General features: G+C 41.9%; 2 protein-coding genes across 2 annotated transcripts; one reads left to right on the forward strand and one right to left on the reverse strand.

The window, feature by feature from the left end:
- The first annotated feature begins 1,780 nt into the window (after nt 1-1,780).
- Nucleotides 1,781-4,480, forward strand: LOC149752962 (uncharacterized). The gene is made up of 3 exons (XM_089924623.1): nt 1,781-2,261; nt 3,151-3,233; nt 4,430-4,480. Exons 1-3 carry the CDS (start codon nt 1,781-1,783, stop codon nt 4,478-4,480), a joined length of 615 nt encoding a protein of 204 aa, XP_089780749.1.
- Nucleotides 4,481-12,863: 8,383 nt separating this feature from the next.
- On the reverse strand, nt 12,864-14,409 carry LOC103715268 (uncharacterized). The gene has a single exon (XM_008802840.6). The coding sequence runs from the start codon at nt 14,209-14,211 to the stop codon at nt 13,087-13,089; it is 1,125 nt and encodes a 374-aa protein (XP_008801062.4). The 5' UTR covers nt 14,212-14,409; the 3' UTR covers nt 12,864-13,086.
- Between the last annotated feature and the right edge of the window lie 7,152 nt (nt 14,410-21,561).

Consider the following 21,561-nt stretch of genomic DNA (forward strand, 5'->3'; position numbering starts at 1 on the left):
ATGAAGGCTGACAGGATCATTCTGGAGGGCGATTCCGCTGTTTTGATTGATCGCCTTTAGGCGGAGAGACGGAAGGAGGTAGAGCATCTGCTGATGTACGATATGTACCGGATGATATGGGAGTGTCGGGCCATGCAGATCAGGCATGTTCTTTGGGAGACGAACCAAGTTGCTGATTGGGTCGTCTTCTTCGCTGCTTAGCATTCCAAGGAGTTCCTATGGACCCAACAATTCTTAGTTCCTTATGCCTTTATAGCCTCCTCGTTAGTGATGTAGCTGGTTGTGCTCATGTGAGAGCAGTTTGAGCAGCCGACCCACTAACCAGAAGCCAAAAAAAAAGCCAATTGCTTCCTGAAACAAAGGTAAACCACTCCATCAGTACAAGTCCCTCCACTTCTCCCTCTATGCCTCTTGTCAAGCCCAAGCCCTTTAAAAAGGGCACCTACTTTAGATGTGGGAGCTCAGATCACTTCAAGGCAAACTGCAGAAACCCAGTTCGATGCTTTGGGTGTCTTCGTGTGGGACACCAAGCAAGAAGCTACTGAGCTATTCCCTCTCAGCCTTCAACCATCTCAAAAACCCTGGCCAAGCATCTCAAGAGTCGAACAACGTCCTTCTGCACATTCCCAACATACCTCAATCATCAAAAGTTTTCTCCCCTTCACCTGCGAGAAGGCAAGCATCTTTGACTATCAGCTGTCCCCTCATAGCCTTTATAGTCTCCTTTAGCGAACCTACGAGAGTCATCTCATGCTTCGCGGCCAAAGTCACTTCAACGTCATTGCCCACTACTGTTCCCATCAAAAATGTCTTCTCTCACATCCTTTCAGTCCTTTTCATCAAACCAGGTGTGTCGGGCAGGACAGCAGTTTCGCCTTTGAATGAATTCACTCCTTTTGCTGTGTTGGTTCACACACCAATGGCTCACTGCTCAGCAAAATGAAGTTCCTGCCGTCGAGCTAAGAAACTCAGAACTCTTGGCCTCTCCAAAGACAACATCACCCTAGAAGATCTCCTTTACCTGAACTCTTAAGACAAATGAGGCCTCCTATTTGCCGACAACAAAGGCAAAACACTCTCCAAATTGAAAAGCATGGAGTCTGCACGTTGGATAATAGTTAACAATGGTACCAAAGAATCCACTTTGGTGGTTTGGAAGGTGATTTGTCAGCTGCTCAAGTTTGGTGGGTTGGGTGTACGCTCTTTGGCAGCCAGGCGAAAGGTTCTGGCAGCAAGACATGCAGCCAGATATATCTTAAAATCGGATAGCCTGTGTATGAGGGGCAAGTACAGTGCATACACCACGGTGGCTGACTTTCGGGCAGTACGCCATTGCTCCTTCATTTGCAAAGAGATTTGCGCCCATGCTCCAGTGGTGCTTTCTGCGATCAGGTGGGCCATTGGCAATGGGCAGTCTATTGATGTGTTGGAGGACGCATGGGTGACCGAACAGCTATTGGGTCGAATGCCGACGATGGTCGATTCGGTAAAGCTAAAGGGGTGCAGAGTTAGTGATCTAATCTCTCCGGAAAGAGGTAAGTCGAATGACATGCTGATCCGGGACGCATTTGGGAGCAGCTGGCTGAGAGGATTCTGGCACTTTCAATTCCTGCGAGGGAGACAACGGACAAACTGGTCTGGACTTTGAAAGAAAGGGCGAAGGTACGTACTAGGGACTTGCATGTTCTGATGGGAGGGAGACAATCTGACAGATTGATGGTGAGTGGATTCAGAGAATGCGTATCCACCCTCGTGCAGCCTTATTCATCTGGAAGGTGACATGGGGCTATCTACCAACCGGAGTGTGGTGGCCAGGAGGAGCGTGAGGATTATTCCCATGTGTGAGGAGTGCCCCGACATGGAGGAGTCTGTCAGCCATGTGCAGTTCAGTTGCCCTCGGGCAGTGCAGGTTTGGAGGAGGGCTTCATTCCCCATGCCGCACTCCGTGAAGTCGGCCGAGGAACTTCTACGCCAGCTAAGGGAGGCCATGAGGAGACTGAGTTCTGCTGAGTGGGGCATCACCTATGCTTACATGCCTTATCACATTTGGCTAGACAGAAACGTTTGTCTCTTTGAAGGTAAGAGGACATCCACGAGGGCTGTGGTCGATAGAGCTCTCCTCCAAGTTGTAGAGATCATCAACACAACCATGACGATATCATCCGAGATGGCTAGGGACATCTGGGACTCCCACTTCGTTGTTGCAGTGCCTAAATTTACTTTTGTCTATTGGAAGCCCCCACCCCCCGGGCCATCTCAAGGTGAATTTTGATGGCAGTATGGCGGCAAATGGAGACAAAGAAGGTATGAATTTTGTGATCAGAGATCACAACTCTAGATTGGTTGCCACGGGAAGATGTCGCATATGTGACATAACAGCTATTGGGGGGAGCTCAGGGCAGTTTGGGAGGGCATCACCTTCGCGAGGCATATTCTAGGGGTCGACAATATCCTCCTGGAAGAAAACTCAACGACGGTGGTCGAGTAGATCCGAGATGAGGAGTAGAGGGACGATGGCCACCCACTGCTCTAGGATATTCACAGGATAGCGAGAGACTGTGACTCATTTCAGGTTGCTCATGTGTATCGGAAGGCAAACATGACTGCAGATTGGGTCGCCTCCTTTCCTGCTCACCACTCGAAAAAGGTTCTTTGAACATGCCTTGAAGCCGCCCCTCCACCCATACGTCATTTTCTTTCCCTCGACTCTATGGGTTGCACTCACACTAGAGCAGTGTGAGCAACTATTGTACCAAAAAATAAAAGACCATCTTTTTTCTTGGCGCGTTTTGGCACCCCATCGCACTCAGTTTTTGGCTTTCTTTGTGCCAAGTTATTACTTAATGTCTTCTCTATTATTATCTAAGTGTACTCACTTTTTGTTAATGCTGACCAGATCACATAGGTTTCTTTTTGTCTGGATAAATCTAGCTTGCTGCTGGGATTGGCAAACCTTTGAGAATAGATGAACCCACTATGCATGGAGAACAATTAATGTGATATTGTCATAGTGGGTGTGGAGATTTCCCCATCTCAACCTATGAAACAGGAGATGTGGCTTGGTCCCCTAGAGAAGTGTCCTTTGTCAAGAATTACAGTATGAAAAGGTCCCATCTATTTGTTGTATAAATGTGGTGTTTTTGGTCAAAGGTTTTGGAAATCCTCTCAAATATGGATCTCAAATGGAGGAGGAGACTCCGTTGGGGCGAGTATGGAGGTTGAAGGAGGTGAAGGTACTCTCTAGTAAACTGATAACTTGGTCAGTACCCAAGTGAGCAAGGTAAGTCTAATGATCCTATGATTCAAAATGAGGATGATTTTCTATATGGAACTGCTATTAGTTTTGCCCTGCTGTTATTTTGATGTGGAATTATAAGGGGGGGCATCGAAAAAAGATGCTCGAACTAGATGTTTTTCTTTGATTTATGTTTATAATGTGTTCTCCTTGATGAAAGTCATGTATCTCATGGATTTGCTAAATTTTGTGGCATGTAGTGTTGGTAGGGCTTGGGACTCCTTTGTATTGCCAGCAGAAGGAAAATTAAAGTCTCTTGAAAAGTACATCAATTTCATAATTTTGTGGCTGATCATGACTTGCACGAGCTTGGCTTCTCTCTGGCCCCCCCGTACTTGGTGTAGAAATCGCCAAAGGCTTGCTAGGTCAGGGCCCAGCTGGACCATGCTTTAAATAAGTCTAATTGGTTACAATTCTTTCCTAATGCTATGGTTTCTCATTTAGATCACAGTGCCTTAGATGCCCTCTTATTTACAATTTTGTGGAGACTAAGGAAAAGCCATGAATGGCTGTGAAGTAGAGCTTACTCTAAGTTGTGTTTGGAATGGAGAAGTGGAGCCTGGAATGTCATATTTCACCCGTTGGGATGGCAACCAGATGATAGAAATTGTGTTTGGAATGGAGATCCATCAGATGATTCCTTTTGGCCTAATAATGTCAGTCCTAAATGAGGTAAGGCTCTCGTTGCTACTGTTTCATGGTTTACTTGCTCTCTTTTGAGAATAGGAAGGGGTTTGAAAAAAATGACAGCTTCAAAGGTTTGGTGCATGGTAAATTAATATTTCAGAACTCTATGCATCAACTACAAGTCAGCATAAAAGATGGGCAAGATGGGAACCACCCCCTCTAAACTGGATTTTAAGATAAATATAATCTTAGATGAATTGACGGAGTGGAAACGAAATGTATCCTTCAAATCTCAAGCTCCTCTCCCTTTGCTAATGCTTCGGATCTTCATGAAGCCTTGCTTATGATGCATCAACTTCATCTCCTAAAGGTGATTACTGCAAGTAATTACCTTACTTTGCTTGCAATCATCAAGTGAGGCGAGTCTATTCGAATAGAGCTTAATATTTTTCTTAAAGAGCTTAATAATTTTCGTATTCTTAACTTCTTTAGTTTTTTTTATTACAGGTTCCTGATACTTCATCTGCGCGTAGAGATGGTGATGCCATCGACCCCTGAAGCTTTTATTTTGGAGTTTTATATGTATTTTTTTATGCTTTTCAAAGTACATTGTAAATGTAAATTGATAGTATAAATGTAATTTGATAATATGAATGTTTAGATAAATATGTTTGATTGTGCCATGTATATATCTCGCTTAGTGTGTATGCCTTTGATTTTGTAAACAGAGTTTTAAAAATTTTTAAATATTTTTTTTAAAAAATAATACGCTAACGACGCTTTAAAGCGTCGCTAAAATCACGAATATCTATCAATTAGCGACGCTTTAAAGCGTCGGTAAGTTTGACTTAACGACATTCAAATCAGCAAGAAGATTCTTTAACCAAGTAATCTCACAACAAGTTGAGGCTATGGAACGATATTCTGTTTCTGCTGAGGATCTTGATACAGTATATTGCTTCTTTGATTTCCATGATATAAGTGAGTTTCCAAGAAAAATGCAGAAACTTGTAACTGAGCGTCAAGTGTCAGAATATGCTGCCCAATCTGCATCATAGAAGGCTTTTAATTGCAATTCAAAAGTGGAAAAGAAGAACAATCCTTGTCTCGGAGTGGCTTTGAGATACCTCAAAACATGATATGCAGCAGCTAAATGAGGTTGCTTTGGTGAATCCAAAAATTGGCTCAGAACAAGTACAGGATGTGTTAAATCAGGTCTGGTTATGGTGAGATAAAGTAATCGTCCCACAAGTCTTCTATAAACTACGGGATTAGTAATAGGATCACCTTCATATCTGCTGAGCTTTAAATTTTGTGCTATGGGACATTTTGCAGGTCTTGCACCAAGATATCCTACGTCTTCTAATATTTCCAATGCATACTTCCTTTGGCAAATAGAAATTCCTTTGGAGCTTCTAGCTACTTCAAGACCAAGGAAATATTTTAAGACCCCTAGGTCTTTAAGCTTGAATTGCAAATCAAGAACTCCTTTAAATTGATTTATGTAGGAGATGTCGTTTCCAGCAACTATTCTGTCATCTACATATACCAATATGGTTGTGTAGGAGTCACCATTTTTTTTTGTAAATAGTGAGTAATCAGCCTTAGATTGAATAAAACCATGAGAAATGATGAAGGGAGATAGTTTTTCAAACCACTATCTTGAAGCCTGTTTCAAGCCATATATAGATTTGTTTAGATGACATACTAATCTTTCACCATTTTATCCTTGCTGCTCATAACAAGGAGGAAAAGTCATATATACTTCTTCATGCAAATCACCATGCAAAAAGGCATTATTAACATCCAATTGATATAAATGCCAATTTTTGATAGCTGAGACTGCTAAGAGTGTTTTGACGGTAACTAATTTTGCAACATGAGAAAAAGTATCATGATAATCCAATCCGGCTTGTTGAGTGTATCCTTTAGCTACAAGTCTTGCCTTTTTCCTTTCCTCAGTTCCATCTGCTTTGAATTTCTGTTTATACACCTATTTGCAACTGATTGGTTCTTTTCCTTTAGGTAGAGAAGTAATAGTCCAAGTATTATTCTCAACTAGAGCTTTAAATTCAGCATTCATGGCATCTCTCCATTCTTATGATCTAGAAGCCTCAGCATAAGTTTTGGGGGTAGTTGTAGATGATATAGACAATGCCAAATAACGATGAGAAGGGGACAACTTTTCATATCCCAGAAAGCTTGATATGTCATAGGCTTTTTCAGATTTTTCAGAAACTCCTGTTCTTTGAATTTTCTTCAGAATTTCTGATTGAAACATGGACTCTACATTCTGAATTTTTGACTGAAATCGGGGAATTTCAGATGCCAAATTGCAGTGATATTCTCTAAGATAGGTAGGGGGTCGTTTGATCCTAGATGACTTTCTAAGTGGCTGTTGGAATGCGGAAGAAATTGGTGAAACAGAATTATCTATGGGAGTAGGAGAGGTTGTGCCACTGAGCGTGCCATTTTGTGTGCCAAAATATGTGTCGGCTGAATTTGGAGTGTTGTTATGATTTTGTATGGGAGATGGGTTTGCAATACTTGGGGTGTTCAAGTGTGCAGGCCGAAAGGAAGTTTGTGAGGGATAATGGTCATAAGAAGTAATGGGAGACTTAAGGAAAATAGTGTCATGAGTTTCAAGTGGAGCAGTATTAGGAAAAAAATTGTGTTGAAATGGAAAAATTGATTCATGAAAAACAACATCCCTAGAAATGAATGTAGTTTTGGATTGAATGCCAAAAAGTTTGTAACCTTTGATACCATGAGGATATCCAAGAAAGACACACTGTCTAGCTCTAGGATCAAATTTTGTCCTATGTCTTTTTAATGTAGAAGCATAACATAGGCAACCAAATACTTTCAAATGAGAATAAGAAGGTTTAGAGGAAAACAAGACTTCATAAGGAGATTTGTTTGAAAGCTTAGGAGTTGGTATTCTATTAAAGAGATATACTGCTGTTAAAATGCAATCTCCCAAAAAATTCATAGGGAGATTAGCTTGAAACCTTAAGGCCCCAGCAACATTGAGAATATGTTGATTTTCTTTTCTACCACTCCATTTTGTTGAGGAGTATCAACACAACTTAATTGATGTATAATTCCTTTTGATGCATAAAAACTTGCCATATTAAACTCTAGCCCGTTGTCTGTTCTAATAGACTTGACCTTAACAGAAAATTGGGTGTCAATTAAGGCACAAAAGGACTGAATTATATTACTAGTTTGAGACTTAGAATGCATCAGGTAGACCCAAGTAGCTCTACTGTAATCATCCACAATTGTTAAGAAATACTTAGATCCATCAAGTGAAGGAGTAGAAAAAGGTCCCCAAATATCACAATGAATCAGTTCAAAGATAGAATGGGAAACATGGTTTGAATGAGAAAAACTCAGCCTATGTTGTTTAGCAAGGGGACAAATGGCACAATGTTCATTTTGAGTAACATGCATCTTAGGTTTTGTAACATATCGAGTCTATGATATGATAGATAACCTAATCTACGATGCCAAAGATGATTATTACTTTGAACAGAATTTTGAAGAAAAATTGGGTTAACAGCTGAACATACAAAACCAGGATGAGGTGCTGAATGTGCTGTGGAACAAGGAGTGACTTTATTTTTATTTAGCTGAAGATGATAAAGGCCATCCTTAAGCTTCCCCAGTCCAATCATCGTCCAGCTCAACAGGTCCTGTATCAAACAGCATTTTGACAGAAAAATTAAACAGCAATTATGTGTCTCTATCAGCTTACTTGCTGAGATTAATTTGAAGGAAAACTTGGGAACACACAGCACATTAGTCAAAATGAGAGTGTCCGAAATCTTGACCATCCCTATGTGTGTAACAGGGGTTCTTTCACCCGTGGGAAGCTTTACAGTGGTGTTGAAGACGGTTGCACTTGCAAAAAAATAAGAGACGGCGCATACTATGTGATCTGTGGCACCGGTATCTATGATCCAAGGGATGTGTTCTTGTTGATGATCAAGAATGCTCCAAGAACAGACATTGTTACCTGATAATGCAGAGGATGAAGGCACTTTGGAGTTGTTGGTACCGGGTCGTAAGTCTCCAACGTGATGTACCGAGGGCTGTGGGATTTTTAATGAAGCAGCAGCACTCTCATACGACTGCAGCTGTGGCTTTAACATTGAGAGAATTTTCTGACACTGATCGGGAGTAATAGAAATTTGGAAAAATCAAGAAACATTTTCGGCGTATCAGGACTAGAAACTTGATTAGCTGCAAGGGTCGTCCTTTTGCCTTTTGTGAAGCTGAATCCGGGTGGAAATCCATGAAGTTTGTAGCACTTTTCTTTGATATGTCCTGTTCTACCACAGTGACTGCATATGGGCCTATCTCTCCTATTTATTTGGCCTACATTAACTTGTTTTTGAATGTGTTTTGCAGTCTGATTAGAAGAAGACTGGTTATAGTTGTGAGTGGACTTACTAGCAAATGCAGCGACATCAGAAGTTTGCATCATTGCAGTCACATCACGTTGCTTTTCTTACTAAAGCATAAGGGCAAAAACCCTGTTAACTGATGGCAGGGGATCCATTAATAAGTTCTGTCCACGAACATTGGAGTAGGACTCATCTAATCCCATCAAGAACTGAATCACTTGTTCTTCATTTTGATATTCACTCTGTTGCTGAGGTCGGAAATTGGCTAACTCCTCCCAAAGTCCCTTCAAGCGGGTAAAGTAGGAGATTACACTCCCATGACTCTAAGAAACGGATGAGATAGCCTTCTGCAGCTGGTAGATTCTTGTCCCATTGCTTTGACTAAATCTTTCTTTTAAGTCAAGCCAGATCTCTCTTACTGTCTCCATGTATATTACACTAGTGGTCATTTCTTTTGGGATTGAATTCAAAATCCATGCTGAAACAACCATGTTACACCTTCTCCAGGACGCATGATATGGATCATTCGATGGAGGTTGAGGAAGGCTTCCATCGACAAATCCTTCCTTGTTTTTAACACTTAGAGCCATGATCATATATCTGCTCCAAGCTGAATAGTTTTCTTCATTCAAGGTTAAAGATATAAGCTGCAAACCTGTGCTGTCGCCATGATGTAAGAAGAAAGGGTTCATGGGATCTTCGACTATGCTGTGACACGGAGAAGAAATGGAATCCGCACTGCTGTGAGTAGATGCAGCCATGGTCGGAAGCTCTTAAAGCTCTGATACCATGTAAATTTTTGTATGAAGAAGGAAATGGAAAATGTATTCAGAGGAAATAATCTTGGAGGAAGAGAACAGAGTAAGCCGAGTGTTTATTCTTACTTCTGAATCTATCTCTTACAAGCTGAAGTTATATATATATATATATATATATATATATATATATAGGAACTAAACTGTTAAGAGCTAACTGAGTAACTGCCTAACTGATTGACTAACTGAATAACAGAATTTAGTTTAGTTTCAGTTTGGACTTCATCCATAATACATAAGGATGTGTAACAACAACCTCACTCCCTTGGAAAGAATAGAAAGAACACGGCTTAAAAAAGAAAAAGCTTAGCAGCATCCTTCTCCATGAGGAAGTAGTGTAGAGGCAAAAGTCGAGAATTCAATGGTTGAATTACGGAGACGTAGCATTAAATTCTTCCATGCTTATCCCAGTGCAAGAAAAAGAAAAATACTATTAGTAGCGTTAGCTATCAAGGCAGAACCTTCGACGCTACGCATGGCATTAAAGAGATTTTTGTTCATTTCTATTTAGATCCATGCAGCGCCACCCCTCGACCATATTTATGAAGGAGGGCAGTTGAACCTGTCTTAGCTTGATGAGCATTTCTCAGAGGAGGAAATCAGAAGAGCAGCTTTCAGCTTGGGCAGAGACAAGGCACCAGAGCCCGACGGTTTCCCAATGTCCTTTTATCAGCAATATTGGGCTTTAATTAAGGGGACATTGTCAAATTATTTGAAGAGTTCCACCACTGATCTACTGACCTTACCAGATTGAACTACACCTACCTGACTTTGATTCCTAAGAAACAAGATTGCACAACTGTAAGTGACAACAAGCCTATAAGTTTGGTTCATGGTGTTTTGAGAATTATCTCCAAAGTTCTTTGCACCAGGCTTGCAAACTTCATCAACATCTTGGTCTCCCAATCTAAATCGGCGTTCATTAAAGGAAGACAAATAGGAGACTGTTTCGTCACATTTGCTGAGCTTATCGCTCACTGCAAGAGATCATACCACCAAGGTATTGTCCTAAAATTGGACTTTAGAAAAGTGTTCGACTGCCTAAACTGGGAATTTCTCCTAAAACTCCTAAAGGCAAGAGGTTTTAGCACTACTTGGTGTTCTTGGATACAGAAGCTGCTTCATTCTACAAAACCATCTCTGCTCATCAATGAAAAGCCTACAAAGTGGTTTGCTTCTAAAAATGGGCTCAAGCAAGGGGATCCATTATCCCCCTTCCTGTTCATCCTCGCACCTGATACACTACGACGTTTGCTAAATGTGGCGGCGGCGAATAACCTCATCACAAGTGTGGGCTCCTCTTAGATTTCTAGAAGTATCGTCTTCCTCCAATATGCAAATGATACTTAGATTTTCTGCAAAGCCTCAAAGGAGTTCATTAAGAACCCAAAGTTCATTATATATTCATTTGAGATACCATGTAGATTAAAGGTCAACTTGTATAAAAGTTACTCATTGGTCTGAACATGGACGATGAAAGAAATTAGATTTATGCCAAAATTTTTCGGCTTAAATAATGGGGTTTCTCTCTTCACTATAACAAGCCTAGAAGATCTGACTGGAGATTTTTGGAACAGAAAATAGAAAAAAAAAAAAAAACTGGCCTCCTAGAAAGGAAGATTATTAACGTTTGGTGGAAGGTTAGCCTTAATCAACTCCATTCTCAGTGCTACCCAGTCTACTGGATGCCATGCTTTCAAATACCAGCAAAAGTCATCAAACACATTGACTTCAAAAGAAGGCAATATCTATGGAGAGGGAACGATTCGTTTTGTGGAGGGCATTATCAAGTGAGCTGCGAAAAAGCTTGCCGCTCGACGCATTTGGGTGGTCTTGGAATCCTTAATATAAAGACCCTAAATCAAAGTTTACAAACCAAATGGTGGTGGAGATTCTTCTACTGAAACACCAGACCATGGAGATGACTGATACACCTATTGCACTTCTCAAAAACACCTCCAAGCTAGGTCTCAAACGCTATTAAAGCCTCAGCATTTTGGAAGGAAATAATGAAAATGAGCCCATGGTTCTTCGCTAGCGTGTCTATTGATCAGACGGGTAATGAAAATCAAACTGCTCTGTGGCACAACTCTTGGATCCATGATGAGTCGTCGAAGAAGGTATTCCCCATCTTATTCCTCAGTGCACAGAAGCAAGATACTGTGGCCAACTTCGTTCAAGGTTCAGCAGATTGGTTTTCAGCAACATCTCCCATGTTAACTCAAGCCAAAGAAGAACAGATACAGCTGTGGAATCTTCTGAGTAGGTTTTCCCTAACACAGGTAGAGGATAAAGTGAAATGGAAGTGGAGCTCCTCAAATTCCTTTGCTGTTAAAAACTGCTATAGATTCTTAAAGTCATGGCGGCATTACATCTGAGTTTGGTGGCATCAGCTGGAAGCTTCCGATTCCGGAATAAATGAAATGTTTCAACTGGTGTTTGTGGAAAGAATGAAACCAGAGAGTGTTTCAACTCGGAAGCTTTAACATCAAAACTGCTAACTTTCCTGTGGTAGGTCTTCTTTAGGTCAGAGCTGCCTCAATCACCTAAGAGTGGAGCCAGCCCTGCTTTTAGGGCAGCTTCTTTATTATATTTGTTGGATTTGACGGGATTTTTTTTTTTTTTTATGAAAACGGCAATTTATATAGCTCTAACGTGTACGTGATTTTTGCTACAGGATGACGAGGGACTCAAACTCGCATGGTGTACCAAACGCACTTAGGAGCTTAACTTACCTGGTCAGGACCTCCCCTTTTTGCTAAAGAAAACTAGCCTTGAAAGAGTTTAGGCTCAATCGGATAGCCAACTTTTCGGCCAAACACCACTTTCCCCACACTATCCCGCCTTCTTCACCGTCTCTCGCTACTCTTATCCGGAAATAATGATGGTAATTTGCCAATTCGTTGCAGCTGACATGCCATCACGTGTACATATTCTTTTAAATAAACGAAATTCAGAGAGGCATTTCCCCTTTTTAATGAACGAAAGAAAGAAGAAGAGTCACCTAGTTTCCAATGTTGCGCAGTCCCCTTCTCCGCTTCTTATGATCAAACATTCATTATTTAAAGCATTCCAATGTTCCACCACTAGGCATTGCTTAATTTCATTATGGCAAACCATTACCTTTACTTCTCTCCAACTCTGTCATATCTTCGTTCAAAATATATGTTAAATTACCATAAAGGACTTCTTTAAAAAGGATTCCTCAAATTGTTTTTGTGTTCGCACATTTCTCCGTGCTCTTGCTCCGGCTTCGAGCAGGAGCCTTTGTCCATCCACCCTCATGGCCTTTGTCTGGGTTTTCCTTTATTGTGCTCCTAGTAGATCTTAAATTTCATGAGTCTGAACTCAAACATATAACCATAACTCTCCCATAATATCACCCCACTAGAGGAGGAGGAGGAGGAGGAGGATGAGGATGAAGGAGAAGAAAACATACTTTCTACAAAATTACATCATGCGTTATACATAGGGCATGTTAGATTAGGAAAAGTTGAACTCTAAGAAATGGGAATGAGTGACTCTCATTCCAATCATTTGGTTGCGAGAAGTTCAGTTCCCATTCTGATTTTGGCCATGAATCAATTCGTGACCAGGATTGGAATTGAAATCATAATGAATTCTCCGATATATTTGGTTCATAACTGAAATTGAAATTGAAATCCGAATGAAATTTTAATAAGTCCCAACCACATTCCAAAAAAAATCCATCACTACTCAAAACCAAAGACAATTCTAATCCAAAATACATAGATCACGAAAACAAAAAAAAAGTGGTTTCAAATAAACAAAAAAACACGTTTTTGTTGCATACTTCGCAAGCGAGGCAAGAAGGTATCCGACCTCTATGTACAACGCTAACGAGTGCAACTTCCTAATTACGTAATTACCAAACTCCAACGACAGAGAAACGAGATTAAATTTCTTTAATACAGTCCTAGAAATCGAACCCACCGGCATCATCGAACCCAGCGTCGTAGCCAGCATCGTAGTTGGAAGCATCCGAGATCATATCCCCGATCAGAAGCCCGCCGAGAGCCCCACCGATCAGCCCCGCCCCCAATCCCATCCCCATCTTATTCTTCTTCTTCTGCGGTTGCGCCACCGGTGGCGCCGCCCCGTACCCGTACCCTGACGGCTGGTAACCGTACCCGCCCTGGTGCGGCGGCGGCGGCGGCGGCGGCGGCGGCGGCGCGTACCCGTACGGCGGCGGCTGGTACCCCTGGTACCCCGCCGGCGGGGGGTATGGCTGCGCTCCGTAGGGCGGGTACCCGGCGGAGCTGCTGCCGGCGGCGGGGTACGCCGTTACGGGCTCGTCGGCCTTGGGCGCCTTCACCGGTGGCGGGTAGGCGGTGACAGGATCGTCGGCCTTAGGCGTCTTCCCCAGCGGCGGGTAGGCGGTGACAGGCTCGCCGGCTTTCGGCGCCTTCCCCGGCGGCGGGTAGGCGCCCGCGGGGGCGTAGGCGGTGACGGGCTCGTCGAACTTGGGCGCCGTCCCCAGCGGCGGGTAGGCGGCGACAGTCTCGCCGGCTTTTGGGGCCTTCGCCGGCGGCGGGTAGGCGCCCGCGGGGGCGTAGGCGGTGACGGGCTGATTGGACTTGGGGAACCCCACCGGAGGCGGGTACGCCGCCTGCGGAGCAGGCGCGGGGGCGGCGATCTTCTCGCCGACCTTATAGGAGAGGTTGAGGACGCCTTTCGGCTTGCCGGAGGTGCATTTGCGGACCTGGTAGCTGACGAACTTGGGGCCGTCGCCGGGGGCGGCGTCGAGGAGCTCGGATAAGGGGATGTGGACCTCGCCGACATCGCGGTCGCCGAGGGCGCGCTCGCCGCGGATGAGGATGTGGAGGACCTGCCGGCCGTATCCGTCGGCGGGGACGTTGAAGCGGAACGTCGAGTTCCAGGCGGGGTTCCGGCCGCCCTCCCGGTCCGTCGGCGTCCGCTGCCGCGACCGGGTGTCTCCGGAGAGGGACACCACAGCGTAGACCTCCATCTTGGAGAACAAATTGACGTCCTTGAGGTCCTTGGCCGAGATCAGGGTGACCTCCAGCGTCCTGTGCGCCATGATCGAAGACAACAGAGATCAGAGAATTCGAGATCGAAAGCGAACGGGAGTTAGGGTTACAGAGAAGCCAAGATCGCAAGCGATCGAGGGTTAAGATTCTGAGTAAAAGGGATCGAGGGGCGATCGCGGGAGAGGCGGGTATTATAGGACAAATATCGCCGTCATAGAAAATTATGGCGGCTGCTTCGGCTCGCTTTCCGGCTCGACGAGTTGGCCGGTATTTGGGAGGAAATTGTGAGCGAAATTACAAGAGTGCCCCTTCTAGGTCGTCCTGGGCTTTCGTCAAAGTTCCACGTGGCAACTAAATACATTTGCGGCCGGTTCGCGACGTTGACATTAAAAGATTATTCTCATCCTAGGCAGGGCAACGCACTCAGTCGTACACCCGCAAACAGAGGGGTGGGGTCGCTGGCGGGTGCGCCAGTGGGTGTACATGTTACTTATGTTATACTACGGGTACATGGGAAGCTTCGCTGACCGGCATCACGCGTCCGGAAACACAAGTCTTGGGGATGTGACATGTGGAGGGTAAAAGCGTAAGTTAGCCTGGACGCGGAAAGAACGCGAGATCACCTAAGATCCACGCTTGGTGGCGAAGAATGGTCACGATTGGTGGGCAGACACGGCTAAGATTGCATGAATAAAAAAAAAATAGGGGGACGAGGATGACGGTCCAGCCGATTCGATGGTGCTCCAGCTTGATGCGGAAGAACCTGAAATTGAATTTTTTCAGGATGCAACCCGCGGCCCATCCCACGATGAAAATATTTTTATCTTAAAACTACTATATTTATATTTTATAGAAGTATTATAAAAAATAAATATATCAGTATAAAATCAGAAGGTTAAAAAGACTTGTCTCGATGGAGACGTGTGATATACACTGCCCTAATGGCCCTAATAACATAATTTACCCCTTAACTGTAGATTTGTGGCCATTTCGTCCCTAAGGTATAACAACCTGGCTCAGCTCGATCCTCCTTTAACCAACACGATCACTAGGAAGGTCTGACTCAACCAGTTTCTTCATATGTCCAAGAAATAAAAAAAGATAAAAAAATAGAAAGTGGAAAAGTGGAAAAACTCTAGGTCTGTAGAAAAAACTCTTGAAAGATATAATGAGACCGAAGACTCTTATCTAGAAGACCGAAGAGATGTGATAGTTCAGAATATATGTAATGTTTCGGAAACACTGTATCTTTTCAGAAACTAACGTTCTCTTTTGAAGAGTTACAACTCGTATGAAAAATACGAGGATATTTTAAAGTATTTAAAACAACTAATGCTTAGGAGATAAGAAAATTTAAATTTTTTTAATTAAAACTCCAACATCCCTTCTATTTTATTATTTATTTATTTATTTGGGTACAAATAGAAGATCTGCATGCACAGCAGGTTCTAATTAAAGTGATAGTAAAAACTAATTAATAAAAATATAATAATAATCAAAAAATATTTTCTTAATTTTTTTATAATATATAGTAATAATTTTTTTCTTGAAATTATTTAATTCTATTTTTCCTCTCCTACATCTTTTATGCTCGAGTTGGAAATCAAAAAATATCTTCTTAATTTTTTTTGATAATATATAGTGATAATTTTTTCTTGAAATTATTTGATTCTATGTCTCCTCTCCTGCATCTTTTATGGTGGAGCCTGGAAAAAAAAAAGGAAAGAGTTTGTCATGCTATTGTTAGTATTTGGCAAAGTTTATAGTTAAAATATATATATGGATACAAAATTATATAAATAGAAGAGAAATACTAATAAATCAAATAAAAAGATAATGTTCACAAAGTCTCTAACTTAATGTAATTTATATTCATTCTTAAAACTACCTGAAATCATACACACTATATCACCTCACAATTAAAAGATGCTATTTAATATTTAACCTACAAAGATAAATATACCAGAGGAACAAAATCATCTAAACAACTTAGGGGCACGAATAACCTACAAACATAACTAAATTTATAAAATCATGTAAAGTCAAAAAAAAGAAATCAATTGGATAAGTATATCGTTGCACATTTTATGTTTATCTATATAAAAAAAGTAAAATAAAATGCAATAGGTGTCTTCTAAAGCATGCTTGTAGAATAGGTGAAGCCAACACAACAGTATCATCGATAAAAAATGAGACAACTTTTATTCTATCTTTTTTGTCAGATTAAAAAAATTCTATAGTATAAATATCGCTTTAATTTGTTCTACTAAAAAATAAATTTTTAAAAAATAATAGATTTCCAGCTGTGTTGACCAACACATGCACCTCTAGCATTCCTACCAAACAATAATCAATTTGGGGTTTTTTTATATCACGGATAGTCATTTTAATAATGTAGAACATGCCTAACACAATCAGAGATATTTTATGTATCCTCAAACGTTTCTATGACTTTGTGATTGTGAGTTGAATAGTATGTATAAATGAACTAAATCATTATATGCTAAATTGAACAAATATATTTCTTTGCTTGTTGTTATTTCTTACTAAGTTCACAGAAGATTTCTGCTCTATGATTTTCTCAACGATGACTTTCCCGAGGCTTCTACCCTCCCCTTTCTCTTGTCTCTCTTTGGTCCCTCATTCTCGTCCTCTGGTCCCTCAACTATGACTTTCCTGAGGTTTCTACCCTCCCCTTTCTCTTGTCTCTCTCTCGCCCCCCCCCCCCCCCCCCCCTCCTCCCTCATCCCCTCTCCCACCCCACTCCCTAGGGTTCTGCCTTCCCTTAATTGGCCGCTACTACTCCGCCAAGTCCACCATTCGACTCTGCATCTTCCTCTTCACTCTCAGAGTCTCGCCTCCCTCCATGGCCCTCCTCAACCCCATGCCCAATCACCAGTAGTTCATTCATGCCATCAACTTTGTCCTTGCCCTCCCACTCCTCAATACAGTCGCCACTACTCCACTGGCAATGGTCACAAGTAACCATCCCACTAAATATCTCCCACTCTTCCTCTATCTCGTCCAAGTCTCTCTCTCTCTCTCTCTCTCTCTCTTCTTATGTGGTAGAGAGGGAGAAAGCAGGGGTTTGGTGGTGGTGGTGCTCAACCCACCTCAGGGAGTGAGGAGGGGGGTGCCGAAGAGGGAGAGAGGGAGAGAGAGAGGTATGAAAGAATGGGGGATCACGTAGTAGTGTGTTGGGGGTGGTGGGGCCTAGGGTGACTAACGAATAGAGCCAGAAATGGGCTGGGCCACACGTCTACACAAGCCCGATCTAACTTTGTTTTGAACTTCAGGCTGGGCTAAGGCCTAAAAATTTTTGGAAACCCAGGCTTGAGCCCTACCTAAACCTGATTTGGTTGACCCGAATTTATCCGTTTGGGCCAACAATTGGGTTGGCCCAAGCCCAGGCACTCCTCCACCTCGATCGAAACTTCGGCATCTGCCACTGCCATCTCTAGCTTTGAGAACCGACTAGCCCAACTCCAGCACAAGTATTCAAGCGACGCTAGGAAGAAGGTGGAGCAACAATAGCCTATGAAGTTTGAAGACGACAAGAAAAGGTGATGTTGCCACTGGTGTCAGTCAAGAAGGCCATGATAATGGCAGGGTTGGTGATGGAGGTGGGCTTCAGCCCTATCAGCAAGTGGCTTAATGGAAGGATAGCTAGGTTGGGCCAATCAAAGTGAAAACGAAGATGAAAGGCTGACAAATATAGGATGAGCGATCAGTGAAAGATGATTGGCAAATACAACAATGCGGGACGAGCTTCAGGGAAGACCAACGACCGGCGACCGGGGAATGGCAATGAGGGATTGCCAATTGGACTTTGGAGTGGCAATGGAGGTGGAGTCGTGGAGAGACATGAAATCAAGAAGTGAAGAACCCTTGGCCACGACAGAGTTTTGATTTGCAATCAATCGGAACTCTTCGAGAGAAGAAGAGCAAACCCATTTTGAAATTTGGACTGAGCCTAAATATCTAATTGGTCGAATTGAGCCATTTTGGAACTAAACTGGGCTGGATCTGGGCCTGAATTCAGGCTTTATGTCGGGCCTTGTATGGGCTCGAGTTTGGGTCGAGCATAGGCTGGATTCGGATCAGACTAATGATATAACCAAGTTCGGTTCGAAAAATAAATGAGTTTTATTTTTAAGTCCAAATTTAGCTTGAAATCTTTTAGGTCTAGCCAGCAGGCCAATTTAAAATCAATCTAGTCCGATGGGCTTCAGGTCGGCTTGAGCCCATTTTTAGTCTTATTGGTGGACAGGGTTAACCCTTATGTCAGGATTTGGTGGGTTGCCCCACCTAATTTGGGGTATATGTTATCACGTCAATGACTACTAGAAGACAAGGAGAAAAAAAGCAACAGGAAAGGGGGTTGATCGTGGCATTGAGGGTATGGAAGAACCATCTAGTCATACTATTCATCGATTGTAGTACCAAAAAAAATCAAATAGACTGTAGCGATGTTTTCTTAGTTGCTGATAAAAGCATAGAGGGGCGAGGGGGGAGGCCATTGAAGAAACAAGGGAGGAGGTATGTGTGCCTAGCATACGAAGGAAAAAGGGAGGGAGGATGGAGAAGATGTATGGAGTGATGGGGGAAGGAATGGGAGAGGTGTGCCATGCAGTATACATCATGTAAAAAAAACCATGATGGGGTAGAGGGCGTGCATCCCTCTCCACCCTGTTGTGAACACCACAGAGCAAGAAGAAAAAAAAGAGCTACATGGAGCATCCACCGACGGTGAGTTTGATGGCTAGTTTGAAGGCAATGAAGAATGATCACGCTAGCAAAATAGGAAAGCTCTGTCAAGAGAGCAGTTCTGCTCAAAGTAAAGTTGGAGAGAAATCAACTCATAAAAACTTACAAGAGAAAGCAATTAGGGAAGATCCATCTCAAATAAGAGAATACATCTCAGTTCCACGCCGATTATGAGTGTCAGTGACCCGAGGAATAAGGTGCCATCCCATGACTAGTCGAGTGATGGATGAGGAGATTGATAATTTGAGAGCATTGGAAGAACAATGGGAAGATGGCTTGGTATCAACTTTTTGATTGCTTCTTTTAGAGAACATTGGAAGTTGGCTAGGGTTTTGGAGGCATTTCTAATTGGAATGGATCATTTTATCTTCATATTTCAATTGGAGGGGGATTTATTTAGGGTCACAACAAAAAGTCATGGATTGTTGGGGACCAGGTCCTAGCATTGGAACTATGTAGACCAAATTTTAGAGCTTCCAGGAATCCAATAACCAAAGCTTCAATATGGATGCAAATGGAGGATTGCCCATGGAATTGTGGAAAAATGATGAAATTTTGGAGATAGTTGCAATGGCTAGTAAACCTCTTTGGCTTAACAATTGGATAAAGAGTTTGGAGTTACGAAGTAATTCAAGGGTTTGTGTTTTTCTAGATCTTAATGAGCCTCTTGTTCTGAGAGTTGATATGCAAGGTGAGGGAGAAGATCTAATCTGTCAACCATTCACATATGAAGGGATACATGTCTATTGTTTTGCTTGCTAGGGCATGAAGCCATTGAATGTTCTTATGAGAAGGCAAAAGAAAAGATAGGGGTCGTAGAGTGATCTGGGAAGATTCCCAAATTCGATGTGGATCACTTTGGCCACTACGAATAGGGCTGGATAGGGGCCAGGAGCAACATTCACTGTACCAGAAAGTCGAGTCGCAGACCAAACTTTTGGAGGTCATAACTAGTTATACAAGGTCCGAATGAGATGATTTTGTTGAATCTAAAGTGTTGATTTTGATGATGCAAAATAGTTGAGTCAAAAGTTGACTAATTTATTATTTTGAGTTTAATTGATTAATCTCAAAAATCAAAGAAAAAAGTCTTCAGTTACTCTTAAGTGATGATCATCTATCTGAAACTCCATATTAAGAAGTTGACTCCAAAAGAATATGAAAATATATCTTGGAAGCTTACATACAAGCATAAAAAATTTCAACCTAAGCTACCTCAAGAGTTAACCCCAGCTTGCAATGAGTCGTCCCCAACACCCTATCACTAACTAATACGCCTTCATGAGCCACCTCTAGCAGATCGTGAGTCAACCCCAGAATAGTCTCCGAGGACAGACAGAAAGCCAAGAAAGTCATTATATTGACGAGTCGACTCATGAAGTACATGAGCCAACTTCGGTCTAGCAAAAGTCAACCGCAGAGAAAAGCAAGTCAACCCCTAATTAGCCACAGAGAAAAAAAAGAAAGCTGAAAAAAAATTGTATTGGCTAGTCGACCCATAAAAATCATGAGTCAACTTTAGTCAAACTAAAGTCGACTTTAGAAACAGACAAATCGACCTAACGACCATAGTGGAATGACAGAAAGCCGTAAAACTTAGTCCATTGAAGAGTCGACCCTTGAAAGCAATGAGTCGACCCCAGTCATCTGACGAGTCGATCTCGGTCATCTGACGAGTCGACTCTTGAACTGAGAGAGCTAACTTTACAAGTGCCACAGACGAAAGATAGAGTGCGACAAAAATAGAAGTAAGTTTGAGACAACTCATGAAGTTCATAAGTCGACTTCTGAAAATCTCAAGTGGATCCCAAAAAATGGCGAGTCGACCCCTCTATGCCTGACACAGTAATGATTAGTTTTTCTGTGAATTAGAACGACTGTTTTTATCTCACAACCATTCTATTATCTATTCAATAGCTAGAAAAGTGTTTCACCATCTTAAAGGAGTGTAAATGCATGGAAATACAAAAAAAAAAAAAAGCGCTCAAGCACTACAAAGAAAAGTCCATCATAGCAAGAAAGAGAAAGCAAGAGAGAGAGCTTCAAAGAGAATAACATTTAAGAACTTTTATTGCGAGCTGAAAAATCACATCTTCAACATCAGAAAATTGGTGAAAGATCTGTAAGAGCAATCAAGTTAACCAACAGAGTCTAGCTTCATTAATTATTTTGTATTTATTGTTTAGGAGTTGTACTTTACTGTGCTTAAATTCTTTCATACATTGCTATAACAAGTTTCAAGGATTAAAACTTGAGGGAAAGGTTCATCCAAATCTGAAATTGAATTGTAAAAGTTTTGATTGATTGCCTAAAAAATTAACTCGATTGATTGTGACTCGAAAAAATAATTGGTGAAGGTTTTGGTTGATTTTCTAGAAAAATCAACTAGGTTGGCAAAAATAACTGTGCTGTAATTTGGATTATAATTATGATAAAGTTTTTTTAAAAAAAAATTGGAGAGTGGACGTAGGTGTAGGGTTGGCACCGAACCACTATAATTTGTTTATGTTTGCGCTGATTGCTTAACTAGTATTTATTTTTAGCTTATTTACTTATTGTTCATTTGCTAAAATTTATATTCTTTTATCAAGCATTCAATTTTGCTGCATTGAAAAACCCAATTCATCCCCCCT

Source organism: Phoenix dactylifera, chromosome 8, assembly GCF_051530095.1.
Source record: "Phoenix dactylifera cultivar Ajwa chromosome 8, Ajwa_hap1_PhDact_Kaust_v1.1, whole genome shotgun sequence".
Taxonomy (NCBI): Eukaryota; Viridiplantae; Streptophyta; class Magnoliopsida; order Arecales; family Arecaceae; genus Phoenix; species Phoenix dactylifera.